The following is a 19561-nucleotide window of genomic DNA, read 5'->3' on the forward strand; positions in this document are numbered from 1 at the left end:
TGGTTGTCGGCCATGCCCTCAACCTGGTTCTAAATAAGGTTTCTGCAACATCAGTGTACAGTCTCGGAATTGCGGCCTCGTAGGAAAAGAGATCCATCCTCGTTACTTCGGGAAAGAGATCTGTCGGCATGCAAGTCCGGGAAGTCGGAAGTCTTGATGTATGATTAGGAAAGGTTGATAAAAGGGAGGAGGAAGATATCTGCGTTTCTATCTTTTGTTTCTTTCTCTAAGCTTGTGATATTCGTGAATACAGGACAGTCAGACAGACTGAGATATCGCCCCTCTCCCAAAAAAAATCGTACTCTGAAGTGGCAACAGGATTGGTCACGGAGTGTTGTTGGACCTTTGCAGCTGGCAACACCCTTTTCCCTGCACTGCAGGTCCTTCCTTCTAATTGCGGCAGCTATGCGAAGGCGCCAAATTTCCTTACTTGTACTTAGAACTAGAACTAGCAGCTAGTTAGAGACACCCAGGGCTCATCCCCTGGCGGCCTTTGCCCCATCAGGGGACGGTGGGACATGTGCTTAGGCGGTGAACCACGGCCGTAAAATATAATCAATCAATGCGGCCGTTTATGGCCTCAGTAGCGGTCATTTTCAGCGTCGATTCCACAGGTCCTCACATTCTAGGTGTAAAGACATTTTACGAACAATCTCTTCATGTACATAATTCTCTTCTCCATGCTTAGGATTTTGAATATGAGCTCCAGAATGGTTGTTTGAACGTTCTGATTGGCTTGCCGTCTCAAGCAGGACATTGTCTTACAGTAATCTTCTCAGCATTCTTCTGTGCTACTGGAATAGGGTTTGTTCATTTCCAAAAGATGTACAATAAAATGCAAGACATGTACTTCAAAATGAATGTACAAGAATCATATCAAATTAAGATGAACACAAACGCCACTTGTCATACCATCATAACCCAGTATCCCCGTATCCATCAGCTCAAGCCCTATCCCTCGCAGCCTTATATAACCCCCTGATATCTTCCTTCCACTGCTCCACATCCGTCCTCTGCACTCTTCGATCATATGTGAGTAGCCCGTTAACTTCTCCCTCAACATCAGTGGTCTGAGTCCAGACCGCTGCGCTGCACGCAAACTTTGTAACCTGCTCAGTCAATTCAGAGAGCAGATAGTGCGCGCGGTAGTTCCAAGTATCCAAGTCCTCGTCAATTTCGTATGTTTCTGGGATGGTGTTGATCGCGGCTTGTACGTTCCACAGGTTCTCGATCGAGACATTGTGGCCGATCCCGCCGAATTCGCCCTGCATGCCGATTCTTTGCGGGTCGTAGGCAACTGAAGGGGAGGAGTAGAAGGGGGTACCGCATTGCGGGTTGGCGTAGTGGTGGTTGTCCTGATTGGTACATTAGCAGGTTACTCGAGAGGGCTAAAAATGAAAAAGTGGAACTATGCACACATACACTGTAGTCTCCAGCACCATGGTCATTCCACCCGGAGGTTGAGTCTACGAGGCGTGTTGGGTCTAACTCCCTGACGCGCTCGGTGAGGGCGATTTCGGGCGCCGTGGTTAGCTGACCCCAGCCTTCGTTGTACACAACCTGTTTTGCCATACTGTTAATTGCGAGTTCAATTGCAAATATAAAGAAGGCTTGGCGAGAGAGGATGAACATACCCAAGTATAGATACTAGGATAATTCTTGAGCTGGTTAACCAAAAGCTCAAGTTGGCGGGCAAACTCCGCCTGCTGCGCTGCGTTAGGGGTGCGCAGGGGCATAGAGGGCATGTCCTGGATGACGAGGAGGCCGAGTTCATCGCAGGCGCGGTAGAAGAGGGCTGGCTCGACTTTGATCTGTCATGTCTTATTAGTGCCTATCCAGGAAAAATCCAGCAAAGGGAAGGAAAGACTTACATGCTTCCGCACCATGTTGAACCCCAAATCTTTCAGCACCTTCAGATCATAAACCATTGCTTCTCTTGTGGGTGGTGTGTAAAGCCCATCAGGCCAGAACCCCTGGTCAAGAGTGCCAAAGAAGAATTTGAATTCCCCATTCACAAGCGGACGGACGACGCCATTGACCTCGCCTTTGGAGATGGTACGGAAACCCGTGTAGCTGGTGACTGTGTCATCTCCGAGGGTTACGGTGATGTTGTACAGGTTCGGTGTATCAGGAGCCCAGAGCTTGACGTTATCAACTGTGAACTTGAACTCGGTGTTTGCGAATCCGGAGTGTGTGGCGACTGTGTCTGAGCCATCTTCAATAGTGACCTTCACGTCACTAGTGCTGTTGGACGTGCTGTGGACGGTTACGGTGACTGAAAGGAATTAATACCATAGAGAAGATTGGGACTTGAGGGTGCCTTACCCTCGCCATTCATATCAGCGTTGACATCTAGCTTGGAAATGTGCTCAGCCGGGGCAGACTCGAGCCAGACGCTTTGCCAGATGCCACTGCATGGTCTGTAGAAGATGTGCGAGGGGTTCAGTGTTTGCTTGCCCAGGGGGACCATAGTGCCAGACGTGTCTGTTGGGTCGTAGACAAAAACCAGCCTGTCCCTCGTCAGTACTTTGCTGCCGAAGAAGATGTGGAGGGACTTACAGTTCATTAGATCCCTTGAAATCGACATACTCCGTCACATCAACCGTAAATTCAAAGTACCCTCCACGATGGAACGCGACATTCTGTCCATTGATGAATACCGTAGCTTCATTGTCCACTGCCCCAAAGTTCAGGAGGACATTGTTGCCCTGCCAGTCCTCGGGAACAGTAAAGTTTGTCGATAGCCATGAGTAGAATAGGTTCTGGCCTTGGAGACCTATCCAACATCGTCAATATATATGGCCTGTGTTGTCTCATCCCCCGTTGCATATGTAAGGAAGTCAAGCAATTGCGGAGGCCTACCAGAAAGTCCACTCTCCAAACACGATGGCACCAACACCTCCGTATCGAGACTCTGCCCAAACGGCGGCGAATCAATTGCAGCCGCATTTCTAGCATCCCGATACTGCCAGACCCCGTTCAGGTTCTGCCATTGCGACCGCTGTAGCTGCGGCCGGGGATACTCAGGCCACGGGTTCGTGCCGACTTCTTCCGTCCAATCTGTTGTCAAAGGGGGCTGTTGAAGGGCGTACGGTGTGGCAGCGGAGGTGAGGCCGGCACCAATTAGAGAAACCTGAAGTAAGGGTAACATAGCCCTCGATAGGAGTGACATTTTGACTAGTTTTGTTTCTCCTTTTCTTCTACTTGTAACTTCCACCCGGCGACACTGGCGCATCTGCCCTCTTTATACCCGGCATCGCACTTTTGTTCTGTCTTGGACTCGCCCATCCATCGGTCCAAATCAGAAGCGAAGTGGGCTGCTGGCACTCCAGGCTCCTCTCTGCTCTTCAGCTGCACGAGTCACCTTCCTAACCAAGCGCTCCCCCCGCATCGCGGTAGTATCGCACCCATCCAAACTCCGTGCCTAGCGTCTTTGCTTGGTCGCTGATTGACGGATTCGGCTCTTGGCCGGGTAGCGCGTGGACCCTGCCCCTGGGGCTGCGGAATTAGAGGAAAGCCTCGCTGTCGATCATTATGGGGAAGAGCCTCGTGACTGGCTCTAACCGAATTTCGAACATTTATGGAGTTCTGTACAGTTCCCTGAAGTGTTATCCCATGGAAGGCAGAGCACAAAAATAAAGTAAACATGTTCCTGATCCGCGGTTTTAAACAGCGAAAATCTGTGGCTGCACCCCTGCCCTGGTCGCGGTGATCAAGGGCTGGCACTCGCTGGCAGTGGTGGAGATTTCAGCCTGCATGCGGCTAGGCCGGTGATCCCTGCTTTGGCCGGAGAAAGGATAGGGTATGGCCGGGTGATTATGTCGGCCCTCATATCATGCGATACTGTTACAAAAAAGCCTCGGCGCATATTCTTCCTTGGAAATTGACAGACGCCTCTCCGACTTAAATTTGAGAGTCCGGATATCGGAGAAACTGGGGTGGATTCTGTATACTGATCATCAGACAATCAACCTCTCAGAAAAACTCAAGACAGGGGTATACTCTTTGATTGGGTGGCAATACCCCAGACCCACGAGGGAAGTCAACCCTGGAACGGGGCTGTTGTGGCGTGGCATCATTCGCCAATTTTTGGGCCACCATTAACACTTGCATTGTGGTGTCCAGTGACTGACTCGAGGACTCGGGACCTGATCATACCGCATAGGGCTTGCATACTGGGCGACAAATCGGCTCTGTCAGCCACAGGGCTTAAGCTCGGCCACATATTCTTCTGTGTCTGGTTGGGCACACGTGCATGGTCAGGTCATGCGTTATGATATATACTTGCATTTTATACCCAGGGTCTGGTATACAATGACCTCGTCCTCTCCCTCAACCTAGGTCTACAGGCCCAGAGACTTCGCTTCGGCCAGTACGATTGCTGGAATTTCCTGTTCTAGGCTCCCCTCGAAGGGAGTCCAGCCTAGCAATTTTCGCGCACGAAGCGCCTTTGCCTTGACCGCATAATTGCCCACAGGCCGACCAGCGGGCGCTAGGAAATCGCGGTTTTTCATCTCCACAACCATCATCTGCTCAGTGGGCAGGAGACCAAGAACGTACGCCTCCTTTGTGATCCTTCTGGATATATCGCCCCAGAAATACGTCCCGCTTTCGACGAGGTAGTAGCCTTCCTCATTCCAGGTCAATTCCCCGTCGGAAATCGACCGCTCGATGAACCGCACATACAATCGCGAGAGATCGTAGACATGCACACAGTTCCAAAATGTCTTACCGTCGGACAGTTGCAGGCCCTGTTTCTGTTGAAGAGTAAGTTTCGCTAGGTTCGGAATCTGGTCTGAGCGCTGCGAGATCAAGCCCCGGCCGGCGCCGTATACAGTGGAGGGGCATATGATCGCGGTCTTGAGGGTGTCGGAACCAGATGACAGGACAAATTTGTCCACATTGCGGTGGGGGGCAGCATCTACTTTACCGGTTAATCCGTCCACCCCGTGGAAGGATGAAGGTAGGGTAGTCGAAGTGACATACCAGGTAAAGACACAAGCTCCCCAATCCCCTCCCAATCATCAAAAGTCTTAACACATACCCCCTCGCCGCTCGAATGCTGTTCTGCATGCGGATCAAGAAGGACATCTGTTCCGCTCGTATGAATGTAAATCCCTCCTCCTCGTGCTTCCAGCCCGGAGACGATAGCCTCAGCTGAAGGGAGATGGTCTGCGCTCAGAGCGAAGTGAAGGACCAGGTCGTGCTCGGCTACTGCTTTCGCGACGGCGGCCTTATCCTCATGGCTGGCGAAGATGAGGTTTATCTTTGGGTATGCAGATCTGAAGGTCGTTGCGTAGGAAGTGTTACGGAGTAGCAGAGTGATGCTGCTCTCCCAGTCTGGATGAGCAGAGAGCAGTGCGAAGAGGACATCGCCGCCGACGTAGCCGCTCTGGAAGGCCAGATTAGTGACTCGATGTAGATGGATGAAATGAAGTTCATACCGCTCCAGTAAGGAAAATCTTTGGTGATGACATTATGAGTCCACGGTTGGTTGGTGTTTGTGAGGAGATGGGGAGATCTGAGCGGTTTTATGCGCAGCATCGCTTACCAATCAACAATGAAGGTTCCCAACACTGATACGAGCATCGCTAACCTCTTCAATCATCAAGAGTGCCAGCTACTGCTCATTCCTGTCAACAACACTCCTCTGGCATTATTCGAAGCATTACCTTCAATGATGCCTAGGGCTATACAACAGATGCAGGCAGCCAGGCGCCGATCCTAGAGCCCGTCAGGTGCCACCCTCTCAGGCAGGCAGCAGTGGCGGCCTCAAGCGCCTTCTCTACTCCTTTTGATCCTAGTTCGATCTCTGCACTCCACCCCTTTTTAAATTCGCCAATGGACTTGCACTGGACCCTGGCCTGGAGCTGGTCTCTTGGCAGGGCCTCTTTCTCGAGGTCTGTCGCGAGAATTTCCTTAAAACGCCTCCCCTTTTCCCTGCCTCTACGATGGTAGAGCCGCTTATTGTCTAAACGAGTAATGCTAATTCGCAATGTCTGTTAAGCAACCAGCAGAACTTTATTCGCACTTGGAAGGAGGTAAACAGCTTGCCATCACGAGCGTCCACCTTGTCAACCAAGATCTGCCTCTGGGTGGGTTAATTCCTCAGATCGGCAGTTGTCCACGCTGATCCCAGAACACAGTTGATCGCCTCATCGAACCACAAACAATAGCCCACTTTTTCAGCGCATGTGGCCATGGGACCCTGCCCAACGGCAAAGCCATTTCGTTGGAACTCCTCAAGGACACCGAGCTGGAACTGCTGCACAGGTCTCCGACAACAGACAACGACGAGCGGGACATCATCACACGGGTCATGAGCCGCATCGGCTCGATTGAGGATGAGGCGCGGATGTGCATCGTCGGACGGAATATCTGGTCCGTCAAGAACCGCATATGGGCGGGCATAATACCATTGTCGGAGCAGCGATGGAAAGAGAAGGGGCTAGACCAGCCGGATAATTTCGATACGGCGGCGCAGTATCTTTCGGCAGTGGTCGCGGTGTTTGAGTATCTTAACCGACCTAAAGTGCAGGAGAACATCCGGGACACGTTTAACTTGATTTCGCAGCATTGGGGAGAGTTCGAAACAATAGTTAATGCAGAGAGAGGGGAGGGCCAACCCCATGTGAATATGCGCCAGCTATGGACTGAGTATATCAGGGCTCATTTCGAGGTCATAACCGAGCGCGCACATCGCTGGGTCCTTGTTCATGTCAATGCCTTGCGGGAGCCGCTCATTCGTGACCTTGTGACCTACCGACCGGCCGATCTCGACAATCCGGATCGCGTGCAGTGGAAGATCACAGATCGGCTGCATATTCTGGCGGAGATTGCCGGGGTCGCAGACTATACTATCATGCTGCCAATGCACGGATATTACGGGTACACCGCGCCTCCAATTCCGGAAGGGGTCCTGCCCTCCCTCCGTTCACCCAAATGGGACGTCCGATGCAAGGCATACGGGCCATATATGAAGAAAATTTCTCGCATCCAGCAAGCGCAAAATATAATTGACCGAAGGGAGCGCGAGGGACATGTAGAGTACCATGTCGCGGATCCTGTCCAGTTTCAGCGGACGACTGAAATTCAACTTGGTTGCCAGCATCGGGCTAGGCGCGAGATCCGAGGAGAGCCAGTGGAGCCTGTACCCAAGGAGCCGTGGATTACAGATGTTCTGTATTGGATGAAGACCGATGAGCACCGGGTGGGATTTGTCGTGTATAGGTTGACGTATGGGCAGACCGAAGCAGACTGGAATGCGTTCCGAGAGAGGTTCGAGGCCCATCTGTCGGACTGGGGAAGCGGACACACTGGGTCTGCAGCTCTCAAGCCTCATCTGGCCCTGCACTGGCGTGATGGAAAAGAACTAGGGATCCCCGAGGATGACGTTGAGGCAGCCAAAAAGTGCGGCTTCTCTGCCGGCCCTTTTATAGACGAACATGCTAACCAAGATCAGACACTACCTTGATACCTACACAGACTCTGCGGACCACCCGCTTACCCTACTCGACCACATCAACCAACGCGCCTTCCTAGCAGTTGACACCCCTAGCTATGCCTCTTACACAACTTCCACTTACACCGCCAGCACAAGTTATGTCCTTCCGGGCGATTTTACCGGCTTCATTCTCGCAGTCGACCCCGAGTTCGACCCCAAGGAAGGCCCCGACCGCCCTGACGAAACGCCCGGTTTTTTGGGCCAGCTCCGTATCCTGGGAAGCCTAGTCTGGGGCGATCTTCTCAGCATGCTTGCCTCTCAGTGCGCCATCCTCGAGGACCTCTGGCCGCTCGCGATTGATCACCCGGACCAAGTCTATGCGGGACCGCTTGTGCCTTTGGTCGTCAAATCGTGGCGTGTACACAATGGTATTCGGGGTATCCTGATGAACCAGATGATGGAATACGTCAAGGCCAGAGTTGAGGGCCGGGCGTGGCCTGTTACCAGTACACCAGCGGGAAACTCATCACAACGAGCGACTACGAACGCCACCACCACAATGAACAGTAACTCGGGCGATGACAATGGAAGTAACAATACCATTAGAACACCCCCATACTTCCCACCCGAGCTTGTACCGCCTGCGGACCCCGTGGAAGCCAATATCCGGAGACACATGCTGTTTCAGTTTGCGCGCTACCTACGCCGGAACGGACAAACGGAGCAGGCCATTATAGTAGAACAAGTGATACGGGCCCCGCGCGGGGAGTTGCCTGACATGGATGAGGTGCAGAGGAGGATGGAGCTGGAGGGGATTACGCCTGGCGAGACGAGGTCTGCTCCTCTGTCGTGGCAGGGACAGGGGCAGGATCAGGAAGAAGACGAGGGATGTCCGATGCAGTAATTAGTCTTTCCCCTTATCTACCCAGTACATAACTTGTACATGCAATACGTAATTCTGCCAGTACTTTTCACAGAAACTAATTCCAATTTTTTCATCTCTTCTCCGGACTAGACAAGTCAGCTCAATACTCATCAAAGCAAATTCAACATATCATTCCGGCTTCATACTACCCTACCTACTGTACCAAATCTCAAGTCCCATTGCCATTAACATCCCTCACCCGTCCAACCTCAAGAACACTCTCCTGCGCCGGACCCACACTCCAAACACCCCTTATTTCCAACCCAACCTTCCCAAGTAAATTCGCCCACTCGCTTCTCGACCGCTCTACACCCGACCCGAGGCACATCATCTGGATATCCAGGGATGCTTGAAAAAGGGGGGTGTCCATGTCAGGGAGGACAAAGTCGACGATGAGAATCCGTGAATCTGGACCCATGGCGCAAATCGTATTCTGCAGGATCTGCAGGCACACACTGTCCGGCCAGTCGTGGAAGACGGAGCGGAAGTAGTAGATGAGCGCCCCTGCGTGCAGTCAGCCTTGGAGACTAGTGAAAGTATGGTGTACTGTAAGAGGGTGGATGTACGTACCTTTAATAGGCTGCTGCTCGAAGAAGCTATATCCCATCACTTCAATTCCCTTCCTCTCGAGCTGGATCTCGTTCCTTGCTACCACACTGGGTAAATCCTGCAATATCAACCTTCCCTGGAAATACGGGTACCGCTCATGGAACCACAGCAGATCGTGGCCTTCGTTTCCGCCGATATCAACCATGAACACGTTCACGTCTTTTTTGGCAGCTCCGTCTTCAAATGAAGGGATAGAACGCAGAAGCCTCTCGACAGGATAAATATTGAACCACCGCGCCTGCCCCTCCCGCCTACTGGCCATCAGCGCATTAAACCGCGCCTGCTGGCCCGGCCTCTCTTCCAGCCACTCGAACTGGCTCTGCCCTGTTGCCCAGCGCATCGGTGAGGCGTCGTAATCTGTTGGCATCGTATAGGCGTGCTGCGCCAAATACGCGGGGAGTACGGAGAGGGTGGGCATTGTCAAGTCGTATCTGACTCATCAGCGAACTCAACGAGTAGAAGAATAAAGATAGCTAAAAAGGGAGAGGGTATTGGTAGTGCACAACACGTACATGCAACGAAGGCCGTCCCGCCCAAGCGGCTTCGTCATGATTTCCGTCTTGCTGTTCACGCTGTATATTGTTTCTGGATCGGCGGAGTCGGGGTGGAGGTTGGAGTCGCAAAACCCCAGGCTGGTAGCGACGCGCATCATGCGGGCTTTTTCATGAGCCTTATCAGACACGGCCATCCATAAAAGGAGTCAGTCACGTACCGATGAGACCCCTCTCCGCATTTGTCCGCACAGACAGCTCTGATGCTGAGAGTCCATGCTTGCGGCCATCCCTTTCATTCTCTATAAGCAGTTCAAAAACACCAAGGTCTATTAGAGCCCGGATTGCTGCGTTCTGAGGGGGCTAAGCAAGAATCTAGTCAGGATACGCGCATGATGCTGGTCTGGGGTGGCGAACCTGGTACATCAGTCGACGGGCCGTCTCAGCGGGCGTCTCAACGGCGAGACGTAACCTGTCGATTAGGGTTAGGAGGAGGTGGTGGCTCTGTGGTGACTGCGAGGAGCTAGTGTCTATGATTGCGGCCGAGCGGATGTCTTCCACAAGGGAAACGAGGGTTGGGCCTTTGATGGAAGTGCGCGGGCCGATTGACCCCATTATTGAAGATAGTATTGGGATGTGAAGTTAAGGAATACGTGAAGTATGTATGCGTGTATAGAAAACTATGTAAGGTGGGTGGAGTATTAAGACATGAAAACAGAGAAGACTGAAGCCATACGGCGGGACCTTGCTTTATATAAATTTCCAGCGAGAAAAGTCTATTCCGCTATGTCATAACTGGACCCATCAGTAAACAAGAGGCGTTCACTCCGTAGCTGAGACGAGAGCCCAGTGCCGTGGCATTGATCCCATGTTTGTTCTGTGAACGATCTGGCGCCACATAAAGCCCCAGTCGCCCGTAAGAAGAATCCCTCTGCAAAAGCCGAAGCATAACCAAAGCAAAGATTAAGCAAAAAGCGAAATAAAAAAGAAAAAAATAAGAAAAAAAAAATCAGCACACATCAGAAAACGAATTCTTGTCTTGCGCAAGCCACATCTGAGCTCTGCCGTGCAGGTCTTACAGTGGCGCTGGAGCGATCAGAAATGATCGAGCGGGCTCTCCTACTGGTCTAATTGCGAGTCAGCTTTGACGTAGCCCTCGCTCGAGATTCCCCTTGTTGATGAGGAGTCGAGCACCGATGTTGCACGAGGCGAGTTAGGGTTTGGATCTGGCAGCACGAAGCCACGCCGAAAAGAAAGATCCTGAGATGGCCTTATTGGTCTTAGATGGCGCTCTGAGGCCGATAAGTCTGCATGATGACGGTGACGATGACGATGACCGGCCAATCATGCACTGTCGATTTTGAAGAGATATGAACGACAATCTCGCAAAGAGCCATTAGTCAAATTTCTTGTCCTGTATCCTTGCCCCACGTCACTAGGCGTAAGCCACAGCGCAATAGACCTCAGGTAAAAATACAAATTGCTAACTCTGGCTGGTGGACCAGGTACAAAATTTGGCCATGAAGCCGTGTTCCCGCGCTTGGTGCCTAAATAGTATTTGTTATGTCTTGAAATGATACATGTTACTTAGCTAGCTACGGTAGCTGGCGGCCATCCGGGTCTAGTAAGCGTGTCAGCGCCAAATAACAGCGTACCAATCTCAGAAACATATTTCCTTGTTAGCTGCAAATCATCCCAGATCAGTGAGAAATAGCCATAGAAGACGTGAAAGGAAGTGCTATAGCATCTCTCAATGCGGAGGGCTTGGAGAAGGAACATAATTGTAGGCGGATCTTGTGTAAGTCATGGAAAAGGTGAATGCGATGCGAGATGAGGCTTCTATGGCTCGCAGCGAGGACGGACAGCCTGGTTTTCGTAGTCCAGTTGAAAGGTCAGCTGGCTTGGTTCTATGGCAGAAGAACCTGGCCGACGGGGGCCCCGGGGGAGGATCTCGTAATGGATGAGCCCAAAATGCATCATCGTACGTGCTTGAGCTGCTTGAATGGCAAATTAGCAACATGCCGGATGTTTTCCAGAAGAGATAGTTATAATCCCAAGGGCTAAGTCTATCATGCCCTAAGCACGAACTCACTGTACGAGGCTAATCTCGTAAACAGCAGTTGTAATGGGCAAAAGAACTCACAGAGACCCCTCAACATAGCATTCAACGTGGCACTTTAGTCGAGAATACCCATTTATGCTTCTTTTTCAGTATGTGGCGTAGAACTACTGTCAAAGATGCAGTACTGAGCAGCTGCTTTCGCGCGCAGACCGCAACATGGCCAAGCTGTACTGTCCCAGGATTAGGATACTCTAATACTGGAAACAGACGATTCTAGGTTAACATCCGTTATATGTTATGCTACAGATAGGGCAGCGGATTCTACTTACTGCAGGAACTATGATGGGTAGCAGTTGCCCTTTCTAGGTTCATTCTTGCTCCCAGGGAAAACTACAAAAAGACCTATCCGCTTCCAGAGACAGCGCCCATTCTCTGCGCCAGTCGAGACTCGAGCTATTCTTCCGTCTCAAACCTCCAGCATCACGCTCAATTTTTATAAAGACGTATCCTTTATCTCGTTCCGAATCCTATCGCAAGACTTTTACCCAACCCTTACAGCCCTGTGCTAGCCGCGCTGTGCTTGCTCCAACAAGCCAAAAGCCACCCAATTGACGAACCATCACACTCGCGCAACAATCGCCAGCAGTACCAAGATGCCACCTTCTTCCCAAATTTTCAACAACCTCTACCTGATTGTCTCGCACGGATTCTGCTCGGCGCGAGGGTACCACGGCAACGACGATAAACAGCTTCTCGCAGTCATTAACCAGTCCCTCCGCTTCGACAACTGGGCCAGAGTCGCTTTATTCGCTTCAGACGAGACTGGCAACGTGCATTTGTGTCCGACACTCTGCAACGATGTTGATGCGCGCGAGGACATCCGGCGTGTTATGGATCGGCTCGGCAACGAGATGAATAAGTATGGAGAGACGTTGATGCGAATGCGTGCGGCAGCGCAAAGAGCCGATCTAGAGCGTCAAGAGCAGGAGCACCGGCGGCGAGAGCAGCAGCATCAGGGACAGCAACAGCGCTCAGTGCTGTCAGGACCGAACGCGCAGAACGGGCAGGATGCACAGTCGGGGGAGAATGGAGCGCCAGGACAGACAGGAGAGTCGGGAGAGAACGGCCAGGCTGGCCAGATGGGTCAGGCCGCTCAGGTGAGTCGGGACGGTCAGAACGGCGAGGCCGAACAAGCGGAACAGGCCGAACAGGACGCACCGCAAGGGCAGGGTGAGGAACCGCAGGGACGACGGCAGACACTCCGTCACCGGATCAGACGGGTTCGGTGGGCATCCCCGCTCAGCTGGGGCTCCCGGACACCGCCACCGACGCCGCAAGACGTGCGAGACCAGCGCAGTAGCCAGCGGGATAGCCAGCACCCACGGGAGAATGACGACGAGGAGCAGGTGGCGGCGAGCACGCACACGAGTGCCGGTGCCGGTGCGAGGGCCAGTACGACTGGGACCCTAGACACGGCAACCCTTCAAGCAGTGAGCGAGGAGGAGGGTGCTCTGTATCGTGCTATTGAACGAGCGCTTGACGAACTATATGATATCTGTCCGGTTGGTCCACTGCTACATGACGACGATGGCGACGTGCCCATGCAGGACGGGAATGCCGTCAATGGCAACGCTAGCATGAATGGCGATGAGACTCTGGGTGGCTGTGTCGGGAATGAGGAGTTATAGTAGATGACCAAGAAATCGATCTGGTGTGATTGGTGCTGCCCAAAGCTTGCTGGCCTATATTCAGGCATTCATCGTTTCCCGAAAAGGCTTTATTGATACATGAGTGGAAGAGCAGAGTGTATTCGTAAAGTGACTGAGGGGACCATGAACCATGCCTAGCGGCAAAGGCGAATGTACTACAGAGAATAGATTTGGAGGAAGCTTGTCACTTACAGAATGCACTCGTTGACCTGATGCCCCTACCCCATTGGCAATTCCGTGCTTGATCTAGTTGCCCTGCATTCTTTTATTGATAGACAGGATTCCCTTGCCGAGTAATCACTCTATCGCGATGGTAAAAGAGTCCGCATGCGTCTTGACGGGACCAGTTCGTTTAATATGAATCCGCCATCGTATCATGACCACTGCTTTATAGGAGTGGGTTTATGAAAAGTGGGCTTGCAATCATGCCGTACCAGCTATCTCTCATTACAGGATGGATCTTGTTGCTCGACACTCTCGGTATCCGCATTGCTATATCAAGAAAGCTGCAACACCGTATCAAGCGCCTCCTCCAGAACGACAACAACCCTGCGCCAGAAATCCGCCCTGAAAACGTCGTCATCCCATCTGGCCACTGGTTCTGTCGCCGCAGTTCCAAACGTCCCATTCACACACCGCACCATGATGGTATACACCTCATCAAGGACAAGGTCCTTGCTATCCTCAACCCACATCTCAACAATCCTAAGTCGGGCCCAGAAATCGGTGTCGAGAGGTGCTTGGATCTCCTCCGCGTACCAGTCGAACGTTCGCTGGTGCCAGATCTCAAGCAATAAGACAGTGAACTCGAGAAGGCTGTTTCGCGCAACTGGGGGCTCAGAGGGGCGAGTATCGCCGCCGAAAAAGTCGCGCAGGATTAGCGGTTTAGGGGCGAGGAGAGATGCACTGGCGGAGGCTCTTGTGAGCGTCGAAGCGTTGGCCTTTGAGAACCAGATAGTGTCGCTGGTCAGAGGGTGAGAGGGTTGAAGCCAGCGGGTAAGCGAGAGCTGAAGAATCGATGAGGCGAGGAAAAACGAGAGGCGCAGTTTCTGCGCCGTCGTCCAGCTCCCTGGGGCGGAGTGACGGATGACCGTGTCCAGGGTCGTCAGGTCTGCTGTTGCAGGTGTCCGGGAGGATGAGAGCGCAGGATGGAGTTCGTTCCAGGTGCAGGAGCCTGCTTGAGAGACGTGCAGCTCCAGCATGCGGCCCTGCTCTTCGGCGGTTGTGACGAGCCGGCAGAGGTCGTTGGAGACTCTGCCTGACGATGGGCCCGGAATCGGTTGACTGTTACTGTCAACTGAGATTCGAGCTGTAATGCAGGAAAATACTCAGAAACCCTACCTGGCCCTGTTTGGTATGACTGTAACCTCCACGGTATAGTACCCCTTGATGATACTGGGCATCCGAAAGCCAACCGTAAACACAATCGGCTGCTTTGCCGCATTTTCCTGGCCTCTCTTTTTCAGCTCCGTTCCACTCGGCAAGAAGAGCGCGGCCGTATGCGTTGAATGGCAGTCGTTGTCAAAACCTGCGGATATCGCTGTATACAGTCGCCCAGCCGCCCGGCTAAGAACATCAGCGTTTCCATGCGAATCCAGACCCGGGCTCGCATTCGCATTGACGTTGCTCCGTCTAGATCCTGGCCTCGAGGCCGTCCGTGCAGTCCCTCCAGTCAGTCCTGCCTCGCGCTGGGGCTCGATGGTCACCCTCAACCTAGCCAGGAGCACGGTCGTATAATCCAGCCTCTCGAGCAAGCGATCGAAGTCCCTTCGCTGACTGGCCGACGTGATTAGCTGCCTTTTACCCCAGGCTCTCCCTCTTCCTGTTCCTTTCGCCCCCTTCCCAGCCGTCGAGGGAAACCCGGCCAGTCGCTCTGCGATATCAAAGACGGCTTCTCCGCATTTCCGAACGGTCGAAACATAGACATCCTTTCCATCCCCTAGGGACCGTTCAACAGCCATTACAACGTCCGGCTCGGCGAAGTAGACCGCGTGCGGCTGGTGAAGTATCTCTGCCACTCTCTCTTCTCCAATAACTCCCGCCTGGGAGTTGAGAATACTCTCTAGGTCCTTCCGCAGCAGGAAGTGCTGTCTCTGAAGTGTATCCGTCAGGTCTTCCAGCGTCTTCACCATCTCCCGTGAAGACTGGTAATGCGGTTTACTTGAGTTCACTGAATTGATCACCATCGGCAGGCCGCCAATGACCACACCGAGGACCTGGAAACTGGGATCACTTTCGCGCCCGACCCGGCCCATTGCAGATTGAAACTGGGGATGCATTGCAAAATTGTTTCAAGTGTCTCGTCGATTTTGGTGGATGGTTTGCCGAGGGCTCCGGTCGGCAAACGTCATTGAAAGCTTGATTGCTCGACCCGTGGTTGGGTTGGCCGAGTCGGTAACTGTCGATACCGCATTCGATGGGATGTCTGTTTGTACCATAACGGCTTGAATATGGTCTAATATTAGTGCTCCTCTGGGCGTGGTGGATGCAGGAAATAGCAAAAAAGCATGCAGATCTCTTGTCTGGAGATCTAGGGTTCTCTCTTTGTAGGGCTTCCACCTATACATTTTCCGAAGGGAGAGGCTCTTATTTCCGATTAGCTACTCATACTCCGTCGCTGGTAAGGTCATCATCGACTACACTGACGAGATCGAAACTTAGAAAAGGAATTAAGTAAAAGCCCAAGAACCCAGACTGGTGCAAATGGAATAGTTGCTGGCACCCGTTGCCGCGTACTGCAGCTTAGACAACAAGACCCAGGTGTCTACTAGGGCTTTAGTTGCCAGCATTTAGGGCTTGAGACAACGAACGCGTAGGTATACACCTTACCCTAACTCAGCACTGCTCTATGCTTTTGTTTTTGATAGAAGACCAAATCCAGGAAGGAATGCAAATCCTTCTAGTATGATTCTAATAAACATCCAAGCCTAATCATTAATTACCCATTCAGCCCTAGGGAGACCTCTTCCTCGTCAAAATGAGCTGCAACGCCAGATAGCTCACAACACCCGTAAAGCTCAGCCCGCTAATAACCCCGAAACCCATAAGATACTTCGGCTTATCGTTGTCCGGAAACAGGTACGCGCCATAAATCTGTGCCAGGTTGCCCATCGCATTGACAAGCGCCAACGAGATGCCCCTGACTTCTCTCGGCATCTCGCCAAAGCTCACGGACGCATAAGCCAATGAGAGTCCGTTCGATGCCCACAGTCCCATCGCCATGATCACAAGGAGCGCATAGCGCGCCTTGAGGTCGTAGACGACGCAGATAATGATACTGCAGATCATGGCGACGCTCATCATTGCGGCGAGGAAGTACCCGCGCTTGGACTGGTGTCGGTCCGCGAAGTAGCCGGTTATCGCGTTGCACACAAAGGCCGCCGCGTAGATTGGGATGACCATGTATTGGGCCATGTTGCCCGTATACCCGAGCCCGGAGACGAGGGTTGGGTAGAAGTACGAGAGCGTGGACGAGCCGACGATGGCCTACTGCTTGTTAGCGGTATTGCCCTTCTGCACTTTGGGAAGGGACAGATGGGATGAGAGGGGCATACCATATATCCAACAACGAATAGCCACGTCTTCCAGTTACTCAAACTGGCCCGAAGTGCCTGTCCGTGACCCAAGGCTTCAGCATGCCCATCGACCATCATTGCCTCGGCCGCCATTCGCGCCATAGCAAGCTCCCGCTCCCTCTCGTTGAGTTTCTTAGTCGTCGCGGGAAAGTCGAGCAACAGGAAAGACGCAACAATGGACACGCCGGCTGTCGCGGCCCCCTCGACAATGAAGAGCCATCTCCATCCCTCGATCCCATGTACCCCTTCTAGTCCCCCCACAATACCACCGGCAATCAAGCCTCCAAATGCACCCGACAAGATTGCGGCTGAAATATACACAGCAAACCTCTTACTCTGCTCGGACTTTTTGTACCAAGAGCTGATCACCAGTAACACGCCCGGTGCGAATCCGGCCTCTAGAATACCCATAGCGACTCGGAATCCAATGAGCGCCTTGTACGTCTGCACGTACGCCATACCGATAGTGACGCAGCCCCAGGCAAACATTATGCAAGGCAGGTAGATGTTGGGCTTGATCTTTGAGAGGAGCATGTTGGAGGGTACTTCAAAGAGCACGTAGCCGACAAAGAAGACGACGAGGGCGATTGAGTAGCGGTCCGAGGTAAGTTCAAGGTCGGTTTCCATGCCGGCGACTTTGGCGTTGCCGATACTGTACTCACTTGTCAGCTGTCTTTCATCCAGAGGGGTGCTGGAAGGGTCAATGTACTTTGTTCGGTCCATATAGCTGAGGAGGTACATGATCCTATTGGCTTGGTCAGCTTTACATCTCCGACAACACCACAAAGGGAGAAGGATCGTACCAGATACACGGTAACAGGTACAGGTCGATCTTGCGGACCAACCGCTTCTCCTCCTCTGTGCCGGGAACATAGCCCGCCACGAGCGTCTCATGGGCAACGACAGGTTTCCCCTCAATGTCCTCGACCTCGGTCATGGAGGCTGAGTCGTGGTTGGCTTTCTTCATAACGGGTTCCCAACGAAAAGGAATAAGACGGTCAAGACGTGGTTTGAGACTGGAACCAAGGCAGAGGGTACCGTGAATAGCCTGAACGGTTCTGGGGATAGACTCAAAGAGAGGAGAACTCCACGTTTTATAGATCGACGTAGCCAAGTCTTATCTGTGCATGGACATTGACAAGTCCTCAACCCCGGAGCATGCGACGCCGGATACGAGAACGCAGTATATTCCAGCCGAGTTCAATGGCTAGAGGCTATGAGTGACGCATGGCCTGATTGATGTCCGGGGTTGCAGTAGGTTCTCCATATCGCCACCCCCAGTATGCGGGATGGAGCCGTCTGGGGTGACGGGGCTAACAGTCTGACTCGTACGGCGCTCGTTAAGGGGAAAGATCCTCGAGTCATCGGTGGAGTCTTTGAGAATCCGGATGGGGCTGAATGACCGCGAGTCGGGGCATGCGCGGCACGCGGCCACTTGGGCATCTTTATGATGTTCGCGACGAGGACACTCGGAGTTGATCCGTTGATAAAGATAAGAGGGGTTTGTGTTCGTGAGGAGAAAAAGAAATTCGGGAGTATTTAAACTAGGAGCACGGCCTTTATTGCTCATTTCGTGCTCAGTTCGTTCAATTCATCCATCTGATCAAGTACAACTCCGCAAACACAATGGCCACCAACGGATCCTCATCGTCAGAAGCGACGCCCGTCGTCAGCACCCTCCCCGGGCCTGACCATAATTGGCAGGTTACGCTTGCTGGAAAGGTCATTGCCAGTGCGTCCCAATACTGTCCCATCCCAATGGAACACTGCTAAGAAGCATATAGTCACCGGCGCAAACCAAGGCATCGGGCTCGGGCTCGCAGAAGTCATTCTGGCCAACTCCGCAGCGCACGTCTACTCTCTCGACATCTCCACGCCCGGCGACCCCTTCAACGAGCTCGCGCAGAAGAATCCGAAACGCTTCTCCTTCATCCAGACAGATGTGACCTCTGAAGAATCTGTCCAGGCTGCTCTCGACCAGATCGTCTCTGAACAGGGCCGGCTGGACGGGATGATCGCCAATGCCGGCGCAACAAAGCACCAGCCCGCGCTGGACTTCACCATAGACCAGGTCAAGCGCCTCTTCGAGCTCAACGTCTTCGGCGCCTGGAACTGCGCAACTGCCGCGGCGAAGACATTCATCAAACTCGGCATCAAGGGCTCAATTGTCTTTACTGCCAGTATGACATCTTACAGACCGAACCGCGCGGCGCCGAGCGCGCCATACGGAGGCACGAAAGCGGCGGTACGGAACATGACGCATACCTTGGCGATGGAGTGGGCGAAGCATGGAATCCGGGTGAACAGTATTTCGCCCGGGTTTGTGAAGACTGCATTGACGTATTATGTTGAGACAAGTCCCGACTGGGATACCAAGATGAAGTACTATGGAGGGATGCCGAGACTGGCGATTCCGCAGGAGTTGGGCGGCGCGTATGTGTATCTGCTTAGTGACACGGCGACGTATACGACGGGAATCGATATTCCAATTGCGGGGATTGTGGGGGCTTGGTAGATTTCTTGTTCTAGGGTTGCTTTACATAGATATGGATGGCGTTGAGGAAATATATGCGTTTTGGAGAATGCTATCAATCAATCTTGTGAGTCGCTATAAGCGTACCGTCGCGGGAGGCAACATTAGTATATAATCGGGAGGGAGGGATGAAGCGATGGTATTGGAGAATGGGGAATCTTAAAGGCTCGGGTTTTCGGATCTTCAGTGTTCTCTGAACGAGCGTGAACAAGC

At 52.7% G+C, this 19561-nt stretch overlaps 8 protein-coding genes across 8 annotated transcripts; 3 read left to right on the forward strand and 5 right to left on the reverse strand.

The window, feature by feature from the left end:
• Positions 1-944: 944 nt before the first annotated feature.
• On the reverse strand, positions 945-3172 carry BDW70DRAFT_163375 (putative hydrolase; the record flags this gene model as incomplete). Its single annotated transcript, XM_073741294.1, has 7 exons — positions 945-1355; positions 1423-1560; positions 1635-1811; positions 1872-2275; positions 2326-2510; positions 2560-2776; positions 2863-3172. 7 exons carry the CDS (start codon positions 3170-3172, stop codon positions 945-947), a joined length of 1842 nt encoding a protein of 613 aa, XP_073592424.1.
• Positions 3173-3789: 617 nt separating this feature from the next.
• BDW70DRAFT_171153 (uncharacterized protein) lies at positions 3790-5477 on the reverse strand (the record flags this gene model as incomplete). Its single annotated transcript, XM_073743143.1, has 3 exons — positions 3790-4921; positions 4987-5392; positions 5445-5477. 3 exons carry the CDS (start codon positions 5475-5477, stop codon positions 4344-4346), a joined length of 1017 nt encoding a protein of 338 aa, XP_073592425.1. The 3' UTR covers positions 3790-4343.
• A 411-nt stretch (positions 5478-5888) lies between these two features.
• Positions 5889-8401, forward strand: BDW70DRAFT_143054 (uncharacterized protein). Its single transcript, XM_073738044.1, has 3 exons — positions 5889-6095; positions 6147-7410; positions 7463-8401. The coding sequence occupies exons 1-3, from the start codon at positions 5996-5998 to the stop codon at positions 8346-8348; spliced, it is 2250 nt and encodes a 749-aa protein (XP_073592426.1). The 5' UTR covers positions 5889-5995; the 3' UTR covers positions 8349-8401.
• Positions 8402-8538: 137 nt separating this feature from the next.
• Positions 8539-10084, reverse strand: BDW70DRAFT_163378 (S-adenosyl-L-methionine-dependent methyltransferase; the record flags this gene model as incomplete). The annotated part of the gene is made up of 5 exons (XM_073741295.1): positions 8539-8873; positions 8940-9409; positions 9491-9635; positions 9691-9832; positions 9887-10084. 5 exons carry the CDS (start codon positions 10082-10084, stop codon positions 8539-8541), a joined length of 1290 nt encoding a protein of 429 aa, XP_073592427.1.
• A 2100-nt stretch (positions 10085-12184) lies between these two features.
• Positions 12185-13219, forward strand: cgnA (collagen triple helix repeat protein; the record flags this gene model as incomplete). The annotated part of the gene is made up of 1 exon (XM_073739584.1): positions 12185-13219. The coding sequence occupies one exon, from the start codon at positions 12185-12187 to the stop codon at positions 13217-13219; it is 1035 nt and encodes a 344-aa protein (XP_073592428.1).
• A 518-nt stretch (positions 13220-13737) lies between these two features.
• BDW70DRAFT_153203 (uncharacterized protein) lies at positions 13738-15495 on the reverse strand (the record flags this gene model as incomplete). Its single annotated transcript, XM_073739585.1, has 2 exons — positions 13738-14530; positions 14582-15495. 2 exons carry the CDS (start codon positions 15493-15495, stop codon positions 13738-13740), a joined length of 1707 nt encoding a protein of 568 aa, XP_073592429.1.
• A 697-nt stretch (positions 15496-16192) lies between these two features.
• On the reverse strand, positions 16193-18113 carry BDW70DRAFT_171157 (major facilitator superfamily domain-containing protein; the record flags this gene model as incomplete). The annotated part of the gene is made up of 3 exons (XM_073743144.1): positions 17619-18113; positions 16795-17560; positions 16193-16726 (listed from the first exon to the last, which is right to left on the reverse strand). The coding sequence occupies exons 1-3, from the start codon at positions 17780-17782 to the stop codon at positions 16193-16195; spliced, it is 1464 nt and encodes a 487-aa protein (XP_073592430.1). The 5' UTR covers positions 17783-18113.
• A 328-nt stretch (positions 18114-18441) lies between these two features.
• On the forward strand, positions 18442-19330 carry BDW70DRAFT_171159 (uncharacterized protein; the record flags this gene model as incomplete). The annotated part of the gene is made up of 2 exons (XM_073743145.1): positions 18442-18547; positions 18600-19330. The coding sequence occupies 2 exons, from the start codon at positions 18442-18444 to the stop codon at positions 19328-19330; spliced, it is 837 nt and encodes a 278-aa protein (XP_073592431.1).
• Between the last annotated feature and the right edge of the window lie 231 nt (positions 19331-19561).

Source organism: Aspergillus foveolatus (assembly GCF_047715535.1).
Source record: "Aspergillus foveolatus strain CBS 279.81 unplaced genomic scaffold BDW70scaffold_68, whole genome shotgun sequence".
NCBI classification, from domain to species: domain Eukaryota; kingdom Fungi; phylum Ascomycota; class Eurotiomycetes; order Eurotiales; family Aspergillaceae; genus Aspergillus; species Aspergillus foveolatus.

Excerpts from the sequence above, each read along its gene's own strand:
- BDW70DRAFT_143054 (XM_073738044.1), top strand. The coding sequence starts at position 5,996 with ATGTCTGTTAAGCAACCAGCAGAACTTTATTCGCACTTGGAAGGAGGT. Across the intron at positions 6,096-6,146 it reads CAACCAAGATCTGCCTCTGG|TTGATCGCCTCATCGAACCA; the intron begins GTGGGTTAATTC and ends CCCAGAACACAG. Across the intron at positions 7,411-7,462 it reads GACGTTGAGGCAGCCAAAAA|ACACTACCTTGATACCTACA; the intron begins GTGCGGCTTCTC and ends AACCAAGATCAG.